Genomic DNA, 23261 nt, shown 5'->3' with positions numbered 1-23261 from the left:
CAACGGCAACTTCTCCCGCCGGAATCGTGGGGTTTAAATGACTCGCAGCGGGGCCTAACATCGCCCGGCGCGGCTTAACGGCCGCGGGAATTACCATCGCCCGCCAGGGGCTTTAACATCGTGAGCCCTAGTTCGCCTCTACGCTGCAGTTGGACTGCTGGACCGCGGGAGAAGAACAAAGGGAAGAGATAAGACTTTTGCCTTCCATCACAGTGAGGAGGTGTTGGAGATTCACTGTGATGGAAATTTTGTTCAAACCTTGTCTGTTTGAATGACAATAAAAGGCATTCTATTCTATTCTATTGCACTAGGGATGTGAGGAGCATTTTTATGTCTTTGCACTATTATTATTTGTTTGTTTTTATATATTGAATTTATTTTTATTTTTATTATATAGTCTAATGAGTACTATGTTTACATACCTGTTGAGCTGCTATAAGTTAGAATGTCATTGTTCTCTTTCAGGCATATGACAATAAAAGACGACTCATGAGATATGGTTACTGTATCCAGTGATTTTATGTATTTATGTATTTTGTAACTACAGACATATTTGATTCAATAGCATCTGTAAAAATTTATGTTCATCTGATCATTATTCTCTTAAAATCTTCATTTGATCACCTCAAAGTACAAAATTAATTATCAATAACATAAATCTGAACCACTGATTTCATTCTAATAGAAATGAAAAATAAATAAATACAGCCCCTGGGACTGACTGGCGCATTTTAAAAGATCTCTCCGATGATCGATTTATTAATGAATCGCAGTTGATAACAATGACAATAACTTTTCAATCTGCAAATGTGAGTTGAAGTCAACATTTACCAGTGAAAATTATACACTGCTAAGCTTGTTACATCTGATGATCAAGTCTAGATTATTTTCTTCAGTCAAAAAAACTTTGTCACCTGTCCATTTTCTCCAGAGATGCTGCCTGGCCCTTTGAGTGACTCTTGTTCCTTTTGCCCTCAAAAACGTGGTAGTGTATATCAGTGGTACATTCTTTTGTCTTAATAACCAGAATACATCAGGAAATATTCAACAATCATTGTGGACATTTTTCCTGTGAGCATATGTCTCCTCTGTGTCCCAATGACACGTTCAGACAAAAGAAAGATTAAAATCTCTTGCAATTCTTTCTGCTGATTTTTTGCTCGACTATTTTCTGTTGTGTTACTCCTAATTCTCCTCTTATTGACAATTCTGCAATTCTGTTTTCAAATCATGTTCGCTTTCAGTGCTCACCCTTCCAGGAGTCTATTCTTTTCATCTTTTCTGTAGTTTGCATGATTCTCATTTCTGTGCATCCAACTGGAAAGTCTTCATGCCACTGCATATGTACTATGCCTTCTGACTGTACTTTCTTATACACTAATCACAATTTCCTGTTTTTTTTCCATTTGATTTTTTTCCTTTCAAACCTTGTTTATTTTGATTCTTATTGCTTTCAGGTCTGCTAAATCCAATTCAAATCACTAGCTGCGATTCATGGTTCTTAATCAGTCACCCAACAAAACTTCCAACAGAGAGTGGAGAGAATAAACAAAAGGAGTTTGGCTGAAGGGTAGCAGGTAGAGAGATGGGGCTACCTGAGACCTCTGCTCGCAACTGGCTTGTAACAGATCGCGTGGAATTTCTTTTCTCAAAATACTGAAGGCATAAATTTATAAGCTGAATGTGAAATTAAACAAGGTGATTAAAGAAAACAATTGAAACATAAAAGACAGACACATTTAAGCATTCTTGCAATCTAACTGCTGGGAAACAATTAGTTTACGGTGATTAAATAATCATAATTTGCAAAGTCTTCTCAGATACGCAAAACAGGCTTTAAATGTGCAATGTTACATTCCAACAGGTGTAGAGTGTAGGGCCTGACCCACGAGCATGCGACTGCATGCGGCGAGCGCGACCAAACCGGAAGCGGGGGCCGCGCGGAGGTCAAGTGATCCCGTACGAGTTGACGTGAAGTTCGAGCGAAGGCATATGCCATCAAGACGCTGTGTACGGCTTCGAGACGCTGCGCAATCCCGTCGAGGCGGTGCATACGGCCTCAATGCGGCTGCGGGCCGGCAGACCGTTGCCGCGCGGAATTTTTGGACAGTGTCAGTTTTTTGGAGCCCCGCGCGATATCGGGACCAGCTCCGTACAACTCCATACGGCTCCGGCGATCGAAGTGGGACCGGCCCCGCGAGGCCGTACGGCTCAATATATACTTGCCGCAATATATACTTGCCGCAATAAGTCGCATGCTCGTGGGACAGGCCCTTTAGCATACAATTTGACAATGGTCTGTGCAGCTTCACTGCTCAGCATCATGATGATAGTGAGTGCCATCAACACAATATGGACCAACAAGTACAGGGTTGCAACATTTCAGAAAACAATTTCATCTGAGCACAGGATGCAAGTACGATAACTTCAGACTTTCCTCCGATGGATCATGGTAACAACTAACAAGTCGGATTCCAATTGTCCCTTTGCATCATTGCGTTCCCAAACAAGGTCGATGCACAATCTATAAAGATTAGAATTTAGGCAATTAGGACCAATAATGTTATACAAAACTACAATAGTGCAAGCATTTATGGCCTTGATGCCAAGAGTTTTAAGCTGGAGAAAATCAAAAGTTTGAGGAAAAAGTGCTTTGCAATTAGTTCTTACAATTTTACACGCCAGTGCTCAGTTCATCATCTACTAACACTACAACTCCACAACGCACCTGAAAATCTCAAGGTTAGCTGCATCTTGAATTGCATACTTTGTTTGATTCATCACACTTTATAATGGTGCATCAAAAAGAATGAGATGCACTAGGCCATTATGTATCAGCCTTGACCTAGTCGATAATAAGTTAGGTCATAATTTAATAAGATATTAAGTTAGGCAATGAGGAACTAATTAACAAGACTAATGGCAAATGACTCACCGTACATTACGTCCACTCCAGAAGTCAACCTCAACCTCTATAATTAAGCTGCTAAACACAGACAACTTATGTTTAGGCTCATTCAGAGGCTGGACTCCAAGTCATTGTCAATTCATTCACTGAAGCAGATGAGAAGCTGGACCTCACACTGAACATTCGCGACCCAATGTATTTATAAAAACAACCGGCACACTCTGTACAACACCAGCCTCCATCAATAAGACAGGGACCACTTCCAATATCTCAGGGCTTACTTCCCACAGGGGTGGACATTGTTGATGAAATTCACCAAAGTCTTCAACCAGCACAGCCTTTCATTGATTGAGGAAAGATATTTTAAAGAGCAAGACTTCAGATCTGCCACCACATTCATGGTCCATCAGGCAGCAGTCTTCTCAGCCCTTCTATATGCTTCTGACATTTGGGCAACCTCCAGCAGGTAATTCAAAGGACTGAAAATATGTCACCAACTCTGTCTCCAAAAAGTCCTCCGAAAGATATGGAAGAATAAGTGAACCAATGTCAGCTTCCCCTCCCAAGTCAACATTGCAAGTAATGACACCCTAATTACATTCAATCGGCTCTTTTCAGCAAGCCATATCAACTCCAAGTTTCATCAAAGGAAGAAATAACCTATGGACAGAAGAAAAGATTCGAAGCTTTGCTCAAAGCAATGCTGCACATCACAACTGCCTCTTTGTAGCTTCAAGAACATCACTGCTTGAAGAGGGGACCATTTGTGATGGCTTAGAGAATGCATGGGTCTTGCATACAAGCCCAATGAAAATGCAGCCCTTCAAAAAACAACACTCCTGGTATTCTGTTAGTCACCGAATGCCTCACCTGCCTCGTGCTGTCCTAATTTATCTCTTCATAACCAACAAAACCAGAATGAAAACAAGTCATGCTCAATACAGAGAGACCGCTGAGAAGGTCAGGCATTTGATTATGTTACATTAGAGTCTTATCAAGATTCACTTTGCAAAGTCTCAACGATATCAAAACAGTGGTCTAAATACAGGCTTCCACTCTTTTACGTATTGAGTTAGTTCACAAGGAAAAAAGTTCACATTTTATATTCAGCTGAATATTTAAGCACAGAATGTCTGTGCTACATTAGAAGAAAAATGACAGAATCATACATTTATTTTTTGGTAAAATGGATTTAAAGGGACTTTGCTTTCTTATTTTCAATTTGTTATTGCAAACAGACTATTTTAGTGTAAATATAACACTCAAAGAGGAACTTGAGTATCAGTAATCCAAAGAAAAGCAGCTGTGATACACAATATGTATTGTAAATTTACTCTTTTGTGTGTGTGTGTGAGAGAGAGAGAGAAAATTAATCAGCTATTTGAGGGTGTTCCAGAGTGGACTTTGATCGGAGATAATTGTGAGCCTTGGAAGTAGATGCAGTCAGACAAATGAGAAAATAAAAATGTGGGAATTAGTTATGGTGTACTGACACGTGTTTTAAATGTATGTCTGGCCTCTGGATTTAATAACAAGTCCATTTGTTTTTTACATAATAACTCTAAATTACTTTACAGCAAGTTAAATATTTTGGAACTTCAGTGCCGAGTGATAAATATTGGTCAGGACATCTCCCTGATGCTTCTTCAAATTGCAAGATCTTTTAATATTTAAATGATTAATATTTAATCAGTTTAATATTCCATCCACATGTTCAACAGTGCTGCATTCCCTTCACTGGAAAATAAAGCTAGATTTTTGTGCTCAAATGTCTGGATTGTGATTCTGACTCTGAGATGAAAGTGATATCAGCTGATCCAGTTGAAGCATTAATGAAATGTTTCTATCTGTACAAGTTACTATCTATATGGCTACTGTGTGAGACATTAAAAAAAAACTTCATGTGGAAACTCAGGTACGTTGCTGAGGGACTTTTACTCTGTGTCTAATTTGTGTTGTTCCTTGTCCAGAAATGCTTTCGCTCTGCATGAAAGCATTTGTTACGGTTCATTAATCTTTTTAATAAAATGTATCATTTTCCTTTAGCATAGAAGGGCATTTCCAATTTTTCTGACATGTATATCTAATCTCATTTTAAACAATGGGTTTTTTCAGTACAACAAAGAGAGGCAAACAAAATAACTTTTCAGTTCCGTAGTACACTATATTTCTTATGTCACCCGTGCTTATTTAGTGGCATCTCATGTCTGAGCCAGAATGTCAGGGTTACATCGGGCAGTGAAGGAGTAGTGAGGCAGTGGGGGGGGAGAGATGTGATGCAGGATGTTGGTCAAGTCCTAGTTCAGAAACATGGCACAACATCTCATTTGACAGTTAACAAATAGGCAAGCTCAAAGACCTTCAGTTGGCTTGAAAGGGAAGTTGAGAGAAAGTGCTATATTCTTCAAGGACTTTAAACTTAGATACCTTTCTCCTCCTCGGGTGAACATAAAAATATCTCAAAGAAACATTTTGCGTCAGGCCTTGGGAACTATCTCCAGCACCTCAACCTCAAAATGTTCACCTTTTAATCAACATAAAATAAACATATTTCCCTCATTCATCACTAGGGATAGCCAGCATTTACATCCCAAAACACACTGAAGGATGTGGGGTCAAGGAAAGAGTGTTTACGTTGCGGCCCTGTTTCCACCTATCTTTCCACCACCACACACAAGAAGCACAAGGCAGACACCATTGCATGCAGATGCCGAGAGGTTTGTTCAGCTCTGGCTGAACAATTTCTAATCTTGTGTGTGGACTCGATAAGAAGACAGAAGAAAGTGATGAACCTTCTTGAACTCCTTTAGTCCTTCTGGTGAAGGTATTTCACAGAATTCCTGAATATGATGTTTTATGGTGACCATGACCATGAAATGATATTTCAAAATCAGGATAATGTGAAAGCTGAAGTGTAATGTGCAGATGGTGGCGTGCATATGTGGCTAAAGCTCTTGTCCATCTGGGTTGTAAAAGGCGTGGGTTTGGAAGATGCTGTTGGAGTTGTCGAGTTGAAGAACTGCAGTACAGTTTGTAGATTGTACACACTGCAACCACCATGACACAGTGATTAACAGAATGAAGATCACGTGGTGTACAGGATTTCAACGTGCTTTGTGTTATAGGAGCTACAGTCAATCAGGAAAGTGGACAATATTCCATCACAGTCTTGATTTGTGCTTTATAGATGGTGGAAACGCTTTGGGTTGTCAGGAGACGAGTCACTTGCAGTAAGAGTACCTGCTCCCTGATTAACTCCTGTAGTAATAGCATTAGTATAGCTGATCGAACTGAGTTTCTGGTAACCCCCATGATAGCCTCATGCTGGCTCCATCATTGTGGATAGGGATAATCTTGGAGATTGCTCCTCTGGTTGATTAATCGTCCTCCATGCTTGACCAGATGTGGCAGGATTGCTGAGCTTTGTCTATTAATTGGCTTTCCTCAATGAATTGATGCTGTTTCTATACATGTAACATTGCATTATAGCTTTCAGGTCAGCACCTAATTTTTATATTTGCCTGAAGCTACTCCTACATGCCCTTCTGAGCTCCTCATTCAACAAGGCATGGTCCCTGTCTTTATGGCAATGGTGAAATAATGCCACTTCCCAAAATTACAGTTTGGGATGGTATACATTTAGGTTGCTGCTGATGGTGCACGGTGTCCCATGGAATCTAATTTTATGCAGCTCGATATTCAATTCAATTCAATTCAACTTTATTGTCATTGCACAAATACGAGTACAGGTACAACAAAATGCAGTTTAGTGTCTGGTCATTGTGCAAGATAGTAGAAATAAAAATACTGGTTAACAATGTGTGGACTGTAGATGAATTAAACTAGTACATAGGCAAATAAATGTATACAAATGGGAGAGTATAAAAGATAGCTAGCGACGGGACTGTGAGTTCAGCAGTGTAATGGTGTTATTGAAAAAGCTGTTCCTCAGCCTGCTTGTGCGAGACCTGAGGCTCCTGTACCGCCTCCCTGATGGGAGGAGGGCAAATAGTCCATGGTTAGGGTGAGAGGGATCCTTGATGATTTTCCCGGCCCGTCTCAGACACCGTTTGCGGTGGAGGGCATCCATGGCAGGGAGCGGGGCACCGATGATGTGCTGAGCGGTTTTCACCACCCGTTGCAGTGCCTTCCTGTCAGCTGTGGTGCAGCTGCTGTACCATACCGTGAAGCAGGTGGTCAGGATGCTTTTGATGGTACAGCGGTAGAAGTTGGACAGGATCTGGGGGGACAGGTGAGCTTTCTTAAGCCTCTTCAGAAAGTAAAGGCGCTGCTGCGCCTTTTTGATCAGTTTGGTGGTATTGAGGGACCGGGACAGATCCTCTGAGATGTGTACCCCGAGGAATTTGTAGTTGGAGACGCGCTCCACCTCAGTCCCGTTTATGTGGATGGGGGTATGTCTGCCACCTCTGGTCTTCCTGAAGTCAACGATGATTTCCTTCGTCTTCTTTGAGTTGAGGATGAGGTTATTATTGGTACACCAGGCTGCCAGGTTCTGGACCTCCTCACTATAGGCTGATTCGTTGTTGTCCCTGATCAGTCCTACCACCGTGGTGTCATCGGCAAATTTTATGATGGCGTTGGAGCCATACTTAGGGACGCAGTCATGGGTGAAGAGGGAGTAGAGGAGAGGGCTGAGCACACAGCCCTGTGGCACGCCGGTGTTCAGTGTTAGAATGGAGGAGGTGAGGTTGTTGATCCTAACAGACTGAGGTCTGTTGGTGAGGAAATCCAGTGTCCAATTGCAGAGGGAGGTGGTGATGCCAAGTCCGCTGAGTTTGGTGATCAAACTGGCGGGGATGACAGTATTAAATGCGGAGCTGAAGTCGATGAACAACAACCTGATGTAGGAGTTGTTGTTGTCCAGGTGGGTCAGGGCAGAGTGTAGGGCCGCAGATATGGCGTCCTCTGTAGACCTGTTGGGCCGGTAGGCAAACTGATGGGGGTCCAGTGTGGGGGGGGAGGCTGGCTTTGAGGTGAGCCAAGATCAGCCGCTCAAAGCACTTCGCGATGACGGGGTGAGTGCCACTGGGCGGAAGTCGTTGAGACTCCCTGAAGCTGACTGTTTGGGCACTGGCACAATGGTTGAGGTCTTGAGGCAAGTAGGGACGACACCCTGGGCCAGTGACAGATTGAAAATGTCAGTGAAGACCAGGGATAGTTGTCCAGCACATGCCCTGAGCACACGCCCAGGGATGCTGTCGGGATCGGCAGCTTTGTGCTCATTCACTTTGCTCAGTGCACCTTGTACAGCAGAGGTGGAGAGACTGAGGGGTGTTCTGAGTCTATATTCATTGCATGATTGTTATGCCATGCAACACCAGGCAGGGAGTCATTGATGAAAAGACAGGATTTTTCTTCTACAAGTGGTCAGTTCTACCACAGTGGTCAGTTCTACCACAGACTTAGATTGTAAGCAGTACAACAAACGAGGATCAGCTTTATCTGTTTAATAATTGGAACAATCTACGGTGAATATTTTTGACAAGATATTTCCAAGGAGTAATTAGTGCTTGAATTGGATTCTTCTCTATCTCTAAAAGATTAATATCTTAAAAAAAAAAACACAGAAAACTGCCAATTTTGTATTATATCCCATTTATTATTAAAAAATCGATTCATTTCGGATGGGAGGCAAAAGATTGCTGGGCCTCTTGCTCTGATTCACAAATCTTCATGGACACAAGCAAGTTACCAGAGGACTGGAGGATGGCAAATGATGTTCCCCCTTTCCATGAAGGGCAGCAGGAAAAATCCTGGTATATACTGATCTGCATGCCCAACATCATTAGTGGGGAAGCTTTTGCAAACAATGATGAGGGATAGGGTTAAATATAACTTGGAAAGGCAGGGACTAATCAGAGATAGCTAGTTTGGCTTTATGAAGGGCAGATCTGTCTTGTCAATCTGACTGTATTGTTTGAAGGGGGAAACAAAGTGTATTGTTGATGATAGTACATGGACTTAAGTGTAGCCTTTGATGATATCCCACATTGGAGACTGGTGCAAAACATTAGGACCCTTGGCATCCAGGGCAGAAGGCGTTGGATCCAAAAATTGGCTTGGCAATTGAAGTCAGAGAGTGATGGTTGAAGGCTGCTTTTGGGATAAGATGCTTATTACAAGAGAGCGAGATTCGTGCTTGCACCCTCATTATTAAGGTGAATGGAATAAGTCTAGTCAGTAACTTTGCAGATGATGAGTGTTTATGGAGTTGAGAGTGGAGAGTCTTCAGCCACAAGGTGATAATAAATCATTGAGAAAATGGCCTGAGAGGAGGCACATGGAGCTAATTCAGATAAATGTGAGGTGATGCAATTTGGGAATACTAATAAAGCTAGGACATGGTATGGTGTGGTAACTTCTCCGTGGATAGTCACCTTGTTGTGGTGGAGAAGCTTGGGTGGACCTGAGATCCCGAGAGCGATGCTGCCTGGAGTAGGGCCACCCATGGCGGTAAGGTCGAGGGGGAGGTCTCTGGCAAAGAGCAATCCAACCAAGACCTCAACAGTGGAACAGGCAGAAGACGATGGCTAACCTTAGTGGAGCATCACAACGGCTGGGAAGATGGATGAAGGCTGCAACAGAAAAGGGTCTCCGGTCGTCTTGGACTCCATGCCACTGGATCCCGACCCAGATCTGTCAAGGACCATGGGGTGGCTGTCTGTGCACCAGTCTCCCCATGTTAAACAAAGTCACGCATAGGCATCCTCCATATAGGGAATAGCACCCTGGAGACACCCATGGTCAGCCATGATCGAAGTGGGCTGAAGAAGGTATATGATATGGTATGATATGAATTGTATGGACCAAGGGAGTATTAAGAAAGAGAGAAATGTTGGTGTGCAATGAAGGTGGCAGTACAGGAAGATAACGTGTTTAAGAAGGCATATGTGATATTGGCCTTCATTAATTGAGACTTTGAATAAAGGAGCAGGGAGGCTATGCTCCAACTTTGTAAAACACTGATCAGACCTCAGTTGGAGACTGTGTGCAGTTCCGTTAACAACATCATAGAAAGTGATTGGGTTGAACAGGGTGCCGAGGAAATTCACCAGGATATCGTCTGGGAAGGAGCAGTTCCGTTCTGAGGAGACTGGAAAAGCAGGGTCCGAATTCCCAAAAGTGGAGAAGATTAAGAGAAGTCCTGGATTAGATATACAAATTTTTGAGAAAATTAACACAAATAGGTGCCTACTTGTCAGCATAGACGTGGTGGGCCGAATGGTCTGTTTTCCAACTGTTTGACGATAACTCCCTGAATCTATTTCAGAATAGATTAGTTTTTAAAATAATAATTTTTGTTAACCAGAACAAAACTAGATATAAACCCTCTAAATTGTGCATCCATATTAGTTTGCATTGTTTTGTGCATCTTGCATCCAAAAAGCCGAGGAGCTAAATTGCAACATAAAATGATAAAAGAATTCAGCAGAATAATATATAGATAAAAAAAATACAAATTCTGCTGCGGGAATTCGGAACATGGATTCTTTAAATGACAGCTTGGCCTTCGGGTGTAAAACACGAACCACTTTCTCAAACAAAGGCAGTGCAAATCTGGAACTTTGATTTCAAGACAGTGATCAATAGAATTTTCTCAGGTTTCAAAAGGAACTGAAACAGACAATTAAATGGAAGTGATGCACAGTTCACCCATGCGCTGATTAAACAGAAATAATTGTTGTGTCTATTCTACTCTGTTCCTTGATAAATCTATACATCAGTGGAACTGAAATGCTTCTACATAAATGTTTTGATCCCAAGCCTTCTACCCTGCATTATCACAATTATGAAACTAAAATGTTAAAGTCTTGGAAATTATCAAATCGCAAGCATTAGAATTAAAAATTAAATAAACTGATATGATTTCATGCATTGTCCTACGTTGGTTTGTCAACAAAATTATGTCACTGGTAATGGTTTGTATTTTACATTCTCTACAGATAGCAACAGGTACAAGTAAAACCTAGAAAACAACTGGAGCAGGATCCGAACATCACCAGTCAATTCACGCTGCTTCATTCACATTTTGTACATTGACTGATTTTAAACAAATTCTGTGCTATTCTAATGGGTTTCTCCGATCAGACCAGCTAGCTGTCCCTCGCAAATAAATATTTCTTGGATCTCTTATTGTTTTTCAGTGTGTACCAATCCTGTGATACTGCAAACTTTGGAAAGCAAAAAAAAAAACAATCATCCAAGTGATATCTACAATTTGCACCACTTATTCAGTGTCAAGCAGAAAATGCAATTGTTGAATATTTTACCCAACAGTGGAATCCGAGGTTTTGAAGAAAATAGGTCAAACGGAATATACTCATTAACGAATCAGTGGAGCAATTGACTAAGAAATTCCAAATTCAGGAGCGAATGCAAAGGGCAGAGGTACTGCAACCATCATGTGTTACTTATCTTGTTTTTGGTGGGCGTTAGTCTTCCTAGCAGTGTTCAAAGTATGTACATTACTCAGATTGCATGTTTTATCATTTAGATGCAAGTTATAAAATCTTCACAACAAATCTGCAGCCACTTTTTAAACGGTTATTGTTTTACCAACATTGTATTATAAGAAATACATTTATTAACACATTTTTCATAAAGGAAGTGATGAAACATTGTAATAACTCTGTTCAAAAAGTAGGTATTAGAAAGTTTTTCAGTGCAACTAAAATTCATGCACTATACATTTCACAATTATTACAACTATTTGGAGTTTACAGATTAGTATTGACTAATCCCAAAATAGGAATTAGCAGTAAAATACAATGCAACATACCCATTGCAGTATTGTCTACATAAATGATAAATCCAAATAGACAATAATGTAACAAAAGTGTTTAGAAATACACCAAATATACATTTCGAGTAGACAGCATCAAACTTGCAGCTGCCTGACTGGTTAAAATTTTAATAAATGTACTGTACAACAGAAAAATAGTGTCGAATGTATTTTCTAAGAGTTTATCAGTGATGAGTGCTGGTTTTCGGTTTTTCACGGGTTCACTCACTGTTGAACACACCAAGACTATCATGTGAGTGAAGACGCTTTTAAAATCTATTTTAATAGCATGAAAACATATTTTCCAAATATTTCCCTGAAAATGCTGTCCAAGCTTGTACACACATAAGTTATTTATTCACAGTATACTGTCTGGTACTTTAAAGTGAAATGCCCTGTTCATACAACAGAGGGAAATCAACAATACCCCAATAAAACCATAATCGGCAGAAACGAGTTGGTACTCACCATCTTCTTTCTCATCAAAAACTGGCCGCTTTGAAGAACTGTTCGCTCCCATCCTCTCTCACCTCTGATACATTTAAGAAGGAACCGAGCCGCTGGCATTCCTCAGTTGATTCAACACGAGGAGAGCTGAGCAGGACTTGGAAGCTAACATCTCCTTCGCCGCTTGTGTCTCACGGCCATAACAGTTGCTAGGAACAATGTACTCCTGAAATTGCTTGAGGGTGTGTGTGTGAACGATACAACTTGGAAACACGGGGCTGAATGGAAAACTACTCGTTGGAGGACCGAGCGCTTGGGCAGCGGCAGTCCGATTGCTTCGTCCCTCTGTACAGGCACGGCTGGTACATCACGGGGAATAATAAGACAGAAGACTCCCTCCCTCTCTCTCTACATCGTAAGCAACCGCTCACAAATTGAACGGAGATCCATCCCCCTTCTCTGATGGGTGGCAAAAATGTGTTCTTTTTGTTGCAGAGAGGATACTAGATGGGTAGTGTTCGAGGGGAGACCAAGTTAACTGCGCTAGCGGAGGCGGGTTAGTGAGCAGCCGTTCACACCAGGGCAGCTCATTGTACAAGGTAGAGGCGCTACAGGATCACAGCCCGCCTCGTCCCGCCCTCTCACCACGCACATTGGCTGGAGTAGTGGCAATGCTGCAGATCCCTGGAGAGTGATAGCTTATCTTCCCAATCAATCAGACAAACCCCCGCAGCCGCTGCTGCTGCTGCTTTCGAGCTGCAAGCATCGCTGCCGGCAGGGAGCAGTATCTTGGATTCGCGGTTTTGTGTGAACAAAAACTGCATTCACCGACGTAATTGAAAGACGTGTGTATATTAACCAGGCTGACAAAATCAATTGGACCTATGCTCTCAAACAAAAAAAAAGCAGAAAACGTTGGCAATACTCAGCAGGTCAGAAGATAGGTACACAAGAGGCTGGAGTAACTCAGCGGGACAGGCAGCATCTCTGGGAGAAGGTAGACAAAAATGCTGGAGAAACTCAGCGGGCGAGGCAGCATCTATGGAGCGAAGGAATAAGCGATGTTTCGGGTCGAGACCCTTCTTCAGACTCCATAGATGCTGCCTCACCCTCTGAGTTTCTCCAGCATTTTTGTCTACCTTTTTCCAACATCTGCAGTTCTTTCTTAAACATCTCTGGGAGAAGAATGACCAGAGATGCGACCTGACCAGCTGAGCTACTCCGGCATTTTGTGTCTATCTTTTGTGTAAACCAGCATCTGCAGTTCCTTCCTACACACTCAGCAGGTCAGGCCGTGTCTGTGGAAAGAGAACCAGAGTTATTAAGCCCCTGTCCCACAGTACGAGGTAATTCAAGAGTTCTCCCGAATTTTCCCGATTCGAACTCGGAGAATGTCCGTAGGATTTGTGGATGTCTCGTAGCGGCTCGTAATGCTAACGATAGGTACTCGGGACATCGGTAAACTCGTGACGTTTTTTCATCCATTCGTACGAGCCGCTACGAGACATCCACGAACTCCGACGTACCCGCTACGGACATTCTCCGAATTCGAATCAGGGGAAAACTCGGGAGAACTCGTGAATTACCTCGTACAATGGGACAGGCCCATGACAGGGTCAGAATCAAGTCCCTAAGGAAAAAATCAAGCTGAGCTACCATTACAGATGGCTGATCAATACTGACTAAGAGCTAAGATGTGAGTGCCGGAGGTCGAACCAGAGAACAAAAGGGGGACCCAGTGTGGAGGGTCTGCCAAGAACTAAGGGGGACCATTGGGGACTAAGTGGAATACTTTGTAACTTTGTCTGAATAGACAATAGACAATGGGTGCAGGAGTAGGCCATTCGGCCCTTCGAGCCAGCACCGCCATTCAATGCGATCATGGCTGATCATCCACAATCAGTACCCCGTTCCTGTCTTCTCCCCATATCCCCTGACTCCACTATCTTTAAGAGCCCTACCTAGCTCTCTCTTGAAAGTATCCAGAGAACCGGCCTCCACCGCCCTCTGAGGCAGAGAATTCTACAGACTCACAACTCTTTGTGAGAAAAAGTGTTCCCCTTTCTCCGTTCTATGGGAACACTTATGAGAAAGGGGAACACTTTTTCTCACAAAGAGTTGTGAGTCTGTAGAATTCTCTGCCTCAGAGGGCGGTGGAGGCCGGTTCTCTGGATACTTTCAAGAGAGAGCTAGGTAGGGCTCTTAAAGATAGTGGAGTCAGTGGATATGGCTTACCACTTATTCTTAAACTGTGGCCCCTGGTTCTGGACTCCCCCAACATCGGGAACATGTTTCCTGCCTCTAGCGTGTCCAAACCCTTAATAATCTTATATGTTTCAATAAGATTCCTTCTCATCCTTCTAAACTCCAGAGTATATAAGCCCAGCCGCTCCATTCTCTCAGCATATGTCAGTCCCGCCATCCCGGTCATTAACCTTGTAAACCTACGCTGCACTCCCTCAATAGCAAGAATGTCCTTCCTCAAATTAGGGGACCAAAACTACACACAATACTCCAGGTGTGGTTTCACTAGGGTCCTATACAACTACAGAAGGACCTCTTTGCTCCGATACTCAACTCGTCTTGTTATAAAGGCCAACATGTCATTCGCTTTCTTCACTGCCTGCTGTACCTGCATGCTTACTTTCATAGACTGGTGAACCCCCAGATCCCGTTGTACTTCCCCTTTTCCCAACTTGAAACCATTTAGATAGTAATCTGCCTTCTGTTTTTGCTACCAATGTGGATAACCTCACATTTATCCACATTAAACTGCATCTGCCATGCATCTGCCCACTCACCCAACCTGTCCAAGTCACCCTGCATTCTCATAGCATCCTCCTCACAGTTCACACCGCCACCCAACTTTGAGTCATCTGCAAATTTGCTAATGTTACTTTGAATTCCTTCATCTAAATTATTGATGTATATTGTAAATAGCTACAGTCCCAGCACCGAGCCTTGCGGGTACCCCACTAGTCACTGCCTGCCATTCTGAAAGGGACCCGTGAATCCCCACTCTTTGTTTCCTGTCTGCCAACCAACTTTCTATCCATGTCAGCACTCTACCCCCAATACCATGTGCCCTAATTTTGCCTACTAATCTCCTATGTGGGACCTTATCAAATGTTTTCTGAAAGTCCAGGTACACTACATCCACTGGCTCTCCCTTGTCCATTTTTCTAGTTACATCCTCAATAAATTCCAGAAGATTTGGCAAGCATGATTTCCCCTTCGTAAATCCATGCTTACTCGTTCCGATCCTGTTACTGCTATCCAAATGTGCTGCTATTTCATCTTTTATAATTGACTCCAGCATCTTCCCCACCACCGATGAATGAATAAGTTTATCATCAGTCTGAAGAAGGGTCTTGACCCGAAATGTTGCCTATTTCCTTTGTTCCATAGATGCTGCCTCACCCGCTGAGTTTCTCCAGCATATTTGTCTACCTTCGATTTTCCAGCATCTGCAGTTCCTTCTTAATCAAAGATTTTATTAGCCAAGTATGTACACATACAAATAATTTTATGTGTGCTCCACTCCATTTGGTGCTCCACTCGCAAGTAACAACATGACATACAGTAAACCATTAAGAATAAAACATAAAACATTATGTGGCGCCCTATATGTGGCGGCTCTTTGCATACCTTGGGCATGTGAAACAAAGAATCTCAATGTGACATATCACATGTGATAATAAAGTATCATAAAGTGTCATTCTCTTACCTTGCCAGAGATGCGATTGTTCAGCGACCTAACATCATGGAGCTGGAGGCCTTGCTCGAGACTGACTTTGAGCCCCACCGCGGGGCCATGGACTTACCATCGGAGCCTGCGATCCCTTGCCTGGAATCGACGCTCCAACCGCAGCCTGTGGATTTCACCATCGAGGAGCTTGCAGTCTCGGGTAGAGACTGATGTCGGGAAGTTCCAAAGTCACAGGAGGTTTGACCAGCCCCGACCCAGCTGAGATCCCCCCCGATGCGGGTGCTTAATCGCCCCGATGTGGAGGGCCCGACCACTGGCTACGGGAGACAAGATCGCCCCGTCAACGGAAAGCTCGAGGCCCCCGACCGCGGGAGAACAAAGAAGGAAAGAGATATAACTTGTTTTTCGCCTTCCATCACAGTGAGGAATGTGGAGGAATCACTGTGGTGGATGTTTATGTTAAAATGTATTTTGTGTGTCTTGTTGCTTTTTATCGGTATGACTGCATGGCAAATCAAATTCCTCATACATACTTGCAAAACATACTTGGCTAATAAAGTATGATTCTGATTCAGATTATGATTCAAGTTGTAGAACCTAATATTGAGTACTGAAGGCTGCTTCATGCCAAAAGAGAAAACAAAGTGCTACGCCAGAATTTTGAGTTTGGCTTCACTGGTATGGGAAACCGCAGACCAGTAGTGTAGGAAGGAACCACAGATGCTGGTTTACACTGAAGATACACAAAATGCTGGAGTAACTCAGTGTAACATGCAACATCTCTGGATAGAAGGAATGGGTGTCGTTTCGGGTTGAGACCCTTTTTTAGTCTGAAGAAGGGTCTCAAACCCTTCACAGGCCTGTAGGTCAGAATAGTTTGAGGAATTAAGTGACAGGCAATGGAAAAATCAGGGTCACTCCTGAAACTGAACGCTGTGCTCTGGTCATGTTGACTTCTTGTGCTATTTAAAGTAACAAAAATAATCCTCAACCAAGATTAAGATTTAGAATCGAGATATGTCACATATCTTTTATACCAGGAAATGATAAATGTAAAACCTTGAAATCATTCAGCAACAACCACCCAAGGCTGGTAAAAGTGAAAACCAAGACAAAAGTGAAATCTCAAGGATGCTGGAAATTTGGCCAAAGAACAAAACCTCAGAAAAATCCTGGAAATAATCAGTTGGTCAGTAGCACATGTGAACGGAGAAACAGCACTTCAGCCTTGCGGTATATTTCAATAATATGTCAAGGTCACATTCAAAGACCAAACCTGCACAACCTGTCCACATTAGCTCACACGCCTTGCCTCTTCCCTGACGACAACCAGCACAATTGTGATAGGATTCCCTCATTATTCTGAAGAAGGCTTCTCTCCAGAGATGCTGCCTGAACTGTTGAGTTACTCCAGCATTTTGTGTCTATTCTCAATATTCTGAAGAGAATTAGCAATCCACTTCTAATCCTTCTCCGTGCATTTAGCGTACTTCCAATTTGCTAGTCTGCACATTCCTTTTGCTGCTGTAGTTAAAAAATGCTTGTTTCTTTAGGTAGACACAAAATGCTGGAGTAAATCAGCGGGACAGGCAGCAGCTCTGGAGAGAAGGAATGGGTGACATTTTGGGAATCAATCCCTCCCTACCTTTGTCCAAGACACCTCACACGCTCTTAAAAATAACACAGCCATGCTTGTTTCTTTATATGCAAATAGTCACATCTCCCTTGGACTATTTTAGCCCTGCTTCCAATAACTTAATCTGGTTATGATGTATCCAGGCCGTAAGATTACAAAGAGTTTGCTGCTCACAGGAAGAATTACAATGAACTCCCTCCCATAAAACCCTTCTGTTGCTATGGAACACAAATAGTGAATTTAATAGGCACATAATCGTTTTGACCATGCAATACATTTGGCTGTTGTGCACACTAGGGACATTCATGTATGACCTTTTCCTGAAATATATCTATGCAGATAAATAATTCATCTTCTCCATTTAATTGATTACATTTCAATCAATTGAGAAAAATTATAATTAATTTGGTTTAATTTATTTTGCTTCCCATTTAATTGCTTTTTCTGCCTTAAGTTACTCCGTAAAGGAGATAGTGGGCAATGTAAACTTGAAAGAAAATGTTATTATGATCTCTTACTGTACACAGGAAAGATCTTTTCAGCATAAAAAGTCAATATTTGTTTAAATAAAGCAATTTCCTGTATCAAACAATTACATTTGAGGTCTTCAAATACCTGTTGATATGCATGTTATCAGGTTCTTCTTAAGGTAAAGGTCGCGTAATTAGCGTGCCATGGACACGTAAGTGGGAGAGGGGCTTGACATAATATATTAAAACATTTTGATGCATATTTCCATCTTTCTTATGTCATTCTGATATATTGGCAATGAAAGGTCTACGCACAAAACTGCAACACAAATATATCATCATAATTGAATAAATGGAACATATGGACAAAAACAATCATTTGAAATGACCCAATATGAAAGTTTCTAATCTGAGAAATCAAATTATTTGCTCAGTCCTCGTAGGCCTGAGGCATATATATCCACTGTAACCTCCTCTACTGCAAGTCAGCTATTTCTCTACTTCCTTCAGATGGTAGTGCTGGTGCCTTGCAATCCAGTGACACAGACCCGACCCTGACCTCATATTACATATTCTCCCTTTGATCATAAGGGTTTCCTTTAGTTTCTCCCAACATCCCAAAGTCATGTGTTTTTGTAGTTTAACGGGTTATTGTGTTACCCTTAATTTCAGTGGAAGGTAGGAAAATCAAGGTGGAAGTGAGTACAGATTACAGGGAAATACTTGGGGGATTTCAGACTGATGGGATTGATTTAAGATTGCACAGACTCAATGGAGCAAATGGCACCCCACTAAACCATAAGAAAATATGAAAAAAGGTTTGGATTTATAAAACACACCTCAAAAACCCAGGATATTGCAAACTACTTTCCAAGTAATGATATATAATGTGTAATTATTTTGTAATGCAGGAACCACATCAGACAATTTATGTATTGTGAATGCTGTTAAACAGCAATGTAATAATGACTGGATCATTTATCTTACTGTGATTTTGATTAATGGATAAATATTGGCCAGGCTGCCATCCATGATGCCTTATTCAAAATAGTGACAAGTATGTTTCTATGCTCAGCCAAACAGTAGAAGAGACTCTGTTTATCAACTACTGTGAAAGAGTTTCCAACAATGCAGCCCTTAAGGGCCTGTCCCACTTACGTGTCCTTGGCACGCAAATTACGCGACCTCGTGGTCGCGTTGAGCCGCGACGGTACCGCGAAGGTCGCGCGCGAATTCATGCGAACGCACGGCCGTCTGGAGCACGTGACGTCATTTGAAGATGGACACAAAGTCGGAGTAACTCAGCAGGACCGGCAGCATCTCTGGAGAGAAGGAATGGGTGATGTTTCGTGTAGAGAATCTTTTTCAGTCTGAAAGAAGGGTCTTGACCCGAAACGTTACTCATTGCTTCTCTCCAGAGATGCTGCCGGTCCCGCTGAGTTACTCCTGCATTTTGTGTCCATCTTCAATTTTCTTGGCCCCGCTTTTTTTTTATTTTTTATTATGAAACTACTTTTATTCAAAAAATAAACATAAACATAGAGTATTAACACAATCAAAGACTGCCTATGCTGACAGTTTACAAACAAATGATCGTCAAATTAATAACATCAACGTCAACTGGACCCACGAGTGGCCGTTGAAGGTCGAGTGTTCCGTTTATCAACAAAACACTCGACCTTCAACGGCGACCAGTATTCATGGAAAGCCTCCAAAGTCCCCATGGACACCACGTGTTCCCTCTTAACACTTAAACAAAATTATCAAATTAAAATATTAACATTCTTATCGATAATATATTCAACCTCCTGTGGTGACCAGCGTGCACAGAAGACCTCCACAGTCCCCATGGACACTGCGTGTTCCTTTTCTAGGGACACGCGAGCTCGGACGTAACCCCGGAAAAGGGGCAGGCAGGCGACCGGTGTGCGGCCATCGACTGCCCGCTGCCTGGACCCGCGAATGGCCATCTTGGCCAGGCCCAGGAGCAGACCGACAGGGAGACCCCCTCCTCCCTCCCATCCTTCCCCCCTCACCGGATGCCCATAAATTAACTACTTTTATTCAAAAAATAAACATAAACATAGAGTATTAACACAATCAAAGACTGCCTATGCTGACAGTTTACAAACAAATGATCGTCAAATTAATAACATCAACGTCAACTGGACCCACGAGTGGCCGTTGAAGGTCGAGTGTTCCGTTTATCACTCTGGGAGTATAAGTGGGGGCGGATCCTGACCGCAACGGCCGTGAGCCCCAGGCCGAGTTCGGCAATCGTTTACCTGCTTCTGCTGCTGTTGAAGATGAGACATTGCGTCGCGCCAGGGTCTGGGGCCTGTCCCACTTTGGCCGTCAGTTCCGCGACAGGCCGTTGGCGCGCAAAGATTTCGTTTGCTACAAAATTTTGGAGCCCCGCGCAATGTCGCGCTCAACTACATACCCCTCCGCGTTTCTCAGTGGGACCGGCCCCGCGTGGCCATACGATGCCCGTGCGCCTCAATGCGACCACAAGGTCGCGTAATTTGCGTGCCAAGAACACGTAAGTGGGACAGACCCTTTACTCTGAAGAAACCTGGAGATTTGAACCAGACACCTTGCACCCATGTGATCAGAAAATTATAGAATCTGGAAATCTAAAACAAAAAAAATGATGAAAACATTCTGCAATTCGGGCAACATCTCTGGAAGGAGATACAAAGTTAACATTTCAAGTCATAGAGGCATTATAGGAGCTAGAAAAATGAAATGAAAAAGAGTGTTTTACATTGCTGAAAATTTGTCGGACGGATGGATGGACAACGGGAATATCTGCAATAGGTGAAGTCAGGGTTACTGGGGGGATGAGTTAAAAGCAGTTGGAGGGTGATAATATATAATTGATAGTAATCTGTGCTACATACCCAGAGAAAAATAATCAAGCCAATATCTTAGATGGATGAATAGCAGAAATTGCCATTTCTGATACATAGAAAGCAAAATAGAAGATTTCAATATTGAGCGCAAGCATGGGTGTTGTGGGTCAAGTCAAGTCAAGCACAGTGAGTGCAGGGCCAACAATCCATTTCAATCCATTCCAAGTCAAGTCAAGTCAATCCACTTCAAGTCAAGTCAATCCACTTCAAGTCGTCAATCCACTTCAAGTCAAGTCAATCCACTTCAAGTCGTCAATCCACTTCAAGTCAAGTCAATCCACTTCAAGTCAAGTCAAGTCAATCCATTTCAAGGCAAGTCAAGTCAAGTCAATCCATTTCAAGTCAAGTCAAGTCAATCCATTTCAAGGGCAGGACAAACAACTCGTGGCATTGTCATTTAATTTCCAATTTTGCATTGCAGTTTCAAACACAGGCAGGGCAGGCCAAACAACTCATTGCATTGTCATTAAGAGCTAACAGATCATTTATTGCAAGTACATTGCAGACTCACTATTCAGTTGATTCACAGCTTAGAATCACAGTTGTGGGCTCTCCCGCACGATCTTCCAGAGTGACTGACTCACGTCCAGGCATCCGGAGTTTTACAGTCCTGCCCCCCCCCCCCCCCTTGGAAGGGGCATTACCTTCATCATGGTGATTGACAGGCGAGAGGACCAATCAGCTGATCTCAAGATTTTTTGAACACTCATAACTTTTTTATTTTTCATCGATCAGAAAAATCATCGGGGCTGTCTCAGCGGAGGAGGACTGTGAGTAAGATGGCCAAAGATCATAGCGATATAGGGTAATGTTATTTCTAAAATCAATATACAGCGCAGACAGGAAGAGGGTCAAGATGAGACTTTTAGTTATATAGATATGATGAGGAAAATTTAAGATGTTTGGCAGCAGAGAACCAGGATGATTTATACGGTAATTATCAATTTTGAACAGGTTGCTATCCTTAATTGCCCTTGCAAGGTATCATGAGCTCCTATAGTTAAACTTCTCAGCATTCTCAGGGAGGAAAGGCATATTGCTGACCAAACACATTTATATTTTTCACATCAAGTGCCGGATTGCTGGTGACAGTTACAACAATCTATCATCTTGAACAATTCTGTCCTGTCTTTGAACTCTTCAAAGAAGATAGTTAAACGGATAGGTTTCAGATGGAGTATATTCTTTTGCTGGCAGGAATAATGGCATCTAAAGAGCTGTAAGGATAGTACTCAAAGAGTGCTACATTGAGGAAGATGACTTGACTAGTATTGTCATGCAGAGGAACCTGAGGGTGTCTTTTTGTTGGAAGGATGCTATAATATGTGCAAAGGAATGTATCCTTCATGATTAGACATGTGCTCACAGAACATTGTTATTTAAGAACATGGAGTTCATAAGGAGAGATACTAACTGCTCTGACTGAAGAAGAACAGGAAGTGGTCTATCAGGAGATGCATCCATCAAAACACCCCACACTTTTGATTGTCTGAAACATTACTACCTTCCATTACTGAATTCCCATGAAATATAGAAAGTTTATTGTAAAGATAATAATTTCAATATTGTACTACTTACCTCAGATTTTCTGACATGTCATTCTAAAGTATGTACTCTAAACTCTGGAGTGTGCTTGCCACCCAAGACTCTCCTACCTAGAAGCAATAATTATTTTTCTGATCAAAGACTTCACCGGATAGTTTACTCAAGTTATCAAAGCATTTATATCCACCAATTGCTTTCTCAAACTTCAGACTACTGAAATTTTAAAGAACAACTGCAAAAGACCCAACTCTCCCACTCCAGCACCTTGAAGGTACATTGCAGTTGTACTCAGTCAATGCACAGGGATATAAAAGGAAACTAACCTTGCAATTTACAAAAAGGTAAAGACAGGAGAGCATCAGCTGTCAGAACATTTGGGTTTTAGAAGTATATTGGGAAAATAAAATAGTGGGCCCACAAACATTAAAACAGTAGTACTCTTTCAGTACAGAGTAAAAGCACAGAGTACAGAGCCAGGGCAGGTAAGTTTGTGTTGGTTATCTTCTGGGCTGTATTGATGACTCTCTGCAGGGCCTTCTTGTCAGCCGAAGAACTGTTGCCATACCATACCAGCAGGGCCGGCGTTAAGCCGATTTGACCGATTGCTCCCAATTGGGCCCCGCGCCTAATGGGGGCCCCGCACTAATGTTCAGTATTTCGTACGGAAATACGAATTCTCTTTGTTAAATAAAGATTTTTTTAAATTCGCCATCCGGATTTTTTTTAAACGAACATGCATAACAACCGCTGCACGGCCATCATACACAAACGATTTGTTAATTAGTGCTGTTAGCACTTCTTAACGGTAAGTAGTTAACACCTTGTTAT

At 42.3% G+C, this 23261-nt stretch overlaps 1 protein-coding gene across 3 annotated transcripts in view; it reads right to left on the bottom strand.

Moving 5' to 3' along the window:
* Positions 1-12795, bottom strand: part of stk32c (serine/threonine kinase 32C) — a 286597-nt gene extending 273802 nt beyond the window's left edge. For all 3 annotated transcript variants that reach the window (XM_033033645.1, XM_033033646.1, XM_033033647.1), the window contains exon 1: positions 12180-12795. In XM_033033645.1, coding sequence (XP_032889536.1) covers positions 12180-12231 — 52 coding nt within the window. In that variant the 5' untranslated portion in view covers positions 12232-12795. The remainder of the gene's footprint in view (positions 1-12179) is intronic.
* Positions 12796-23261: the final 10466 nt, after the last annotated feature.

Source organism: Amblyraja radiata, chromosome 15, assembly GCF_010909765.2.
Source record: "Amblyraja radiata isolate CabotCenter1 chromosome 15, sAmbRad1.1.pri, whole genome shotgun sequence".
NCBI lineage: Eukaryota > Metazoa > Chordata > Chondrichthyes > Rajiformes > Rajidae > Amblyraja > Amblyraja radiata.
The sequence above is the reverse complement of the archived record's forward strand: the minus strand, read 5'-3'. Positions and strand labels throughout refer to the sequence as shown.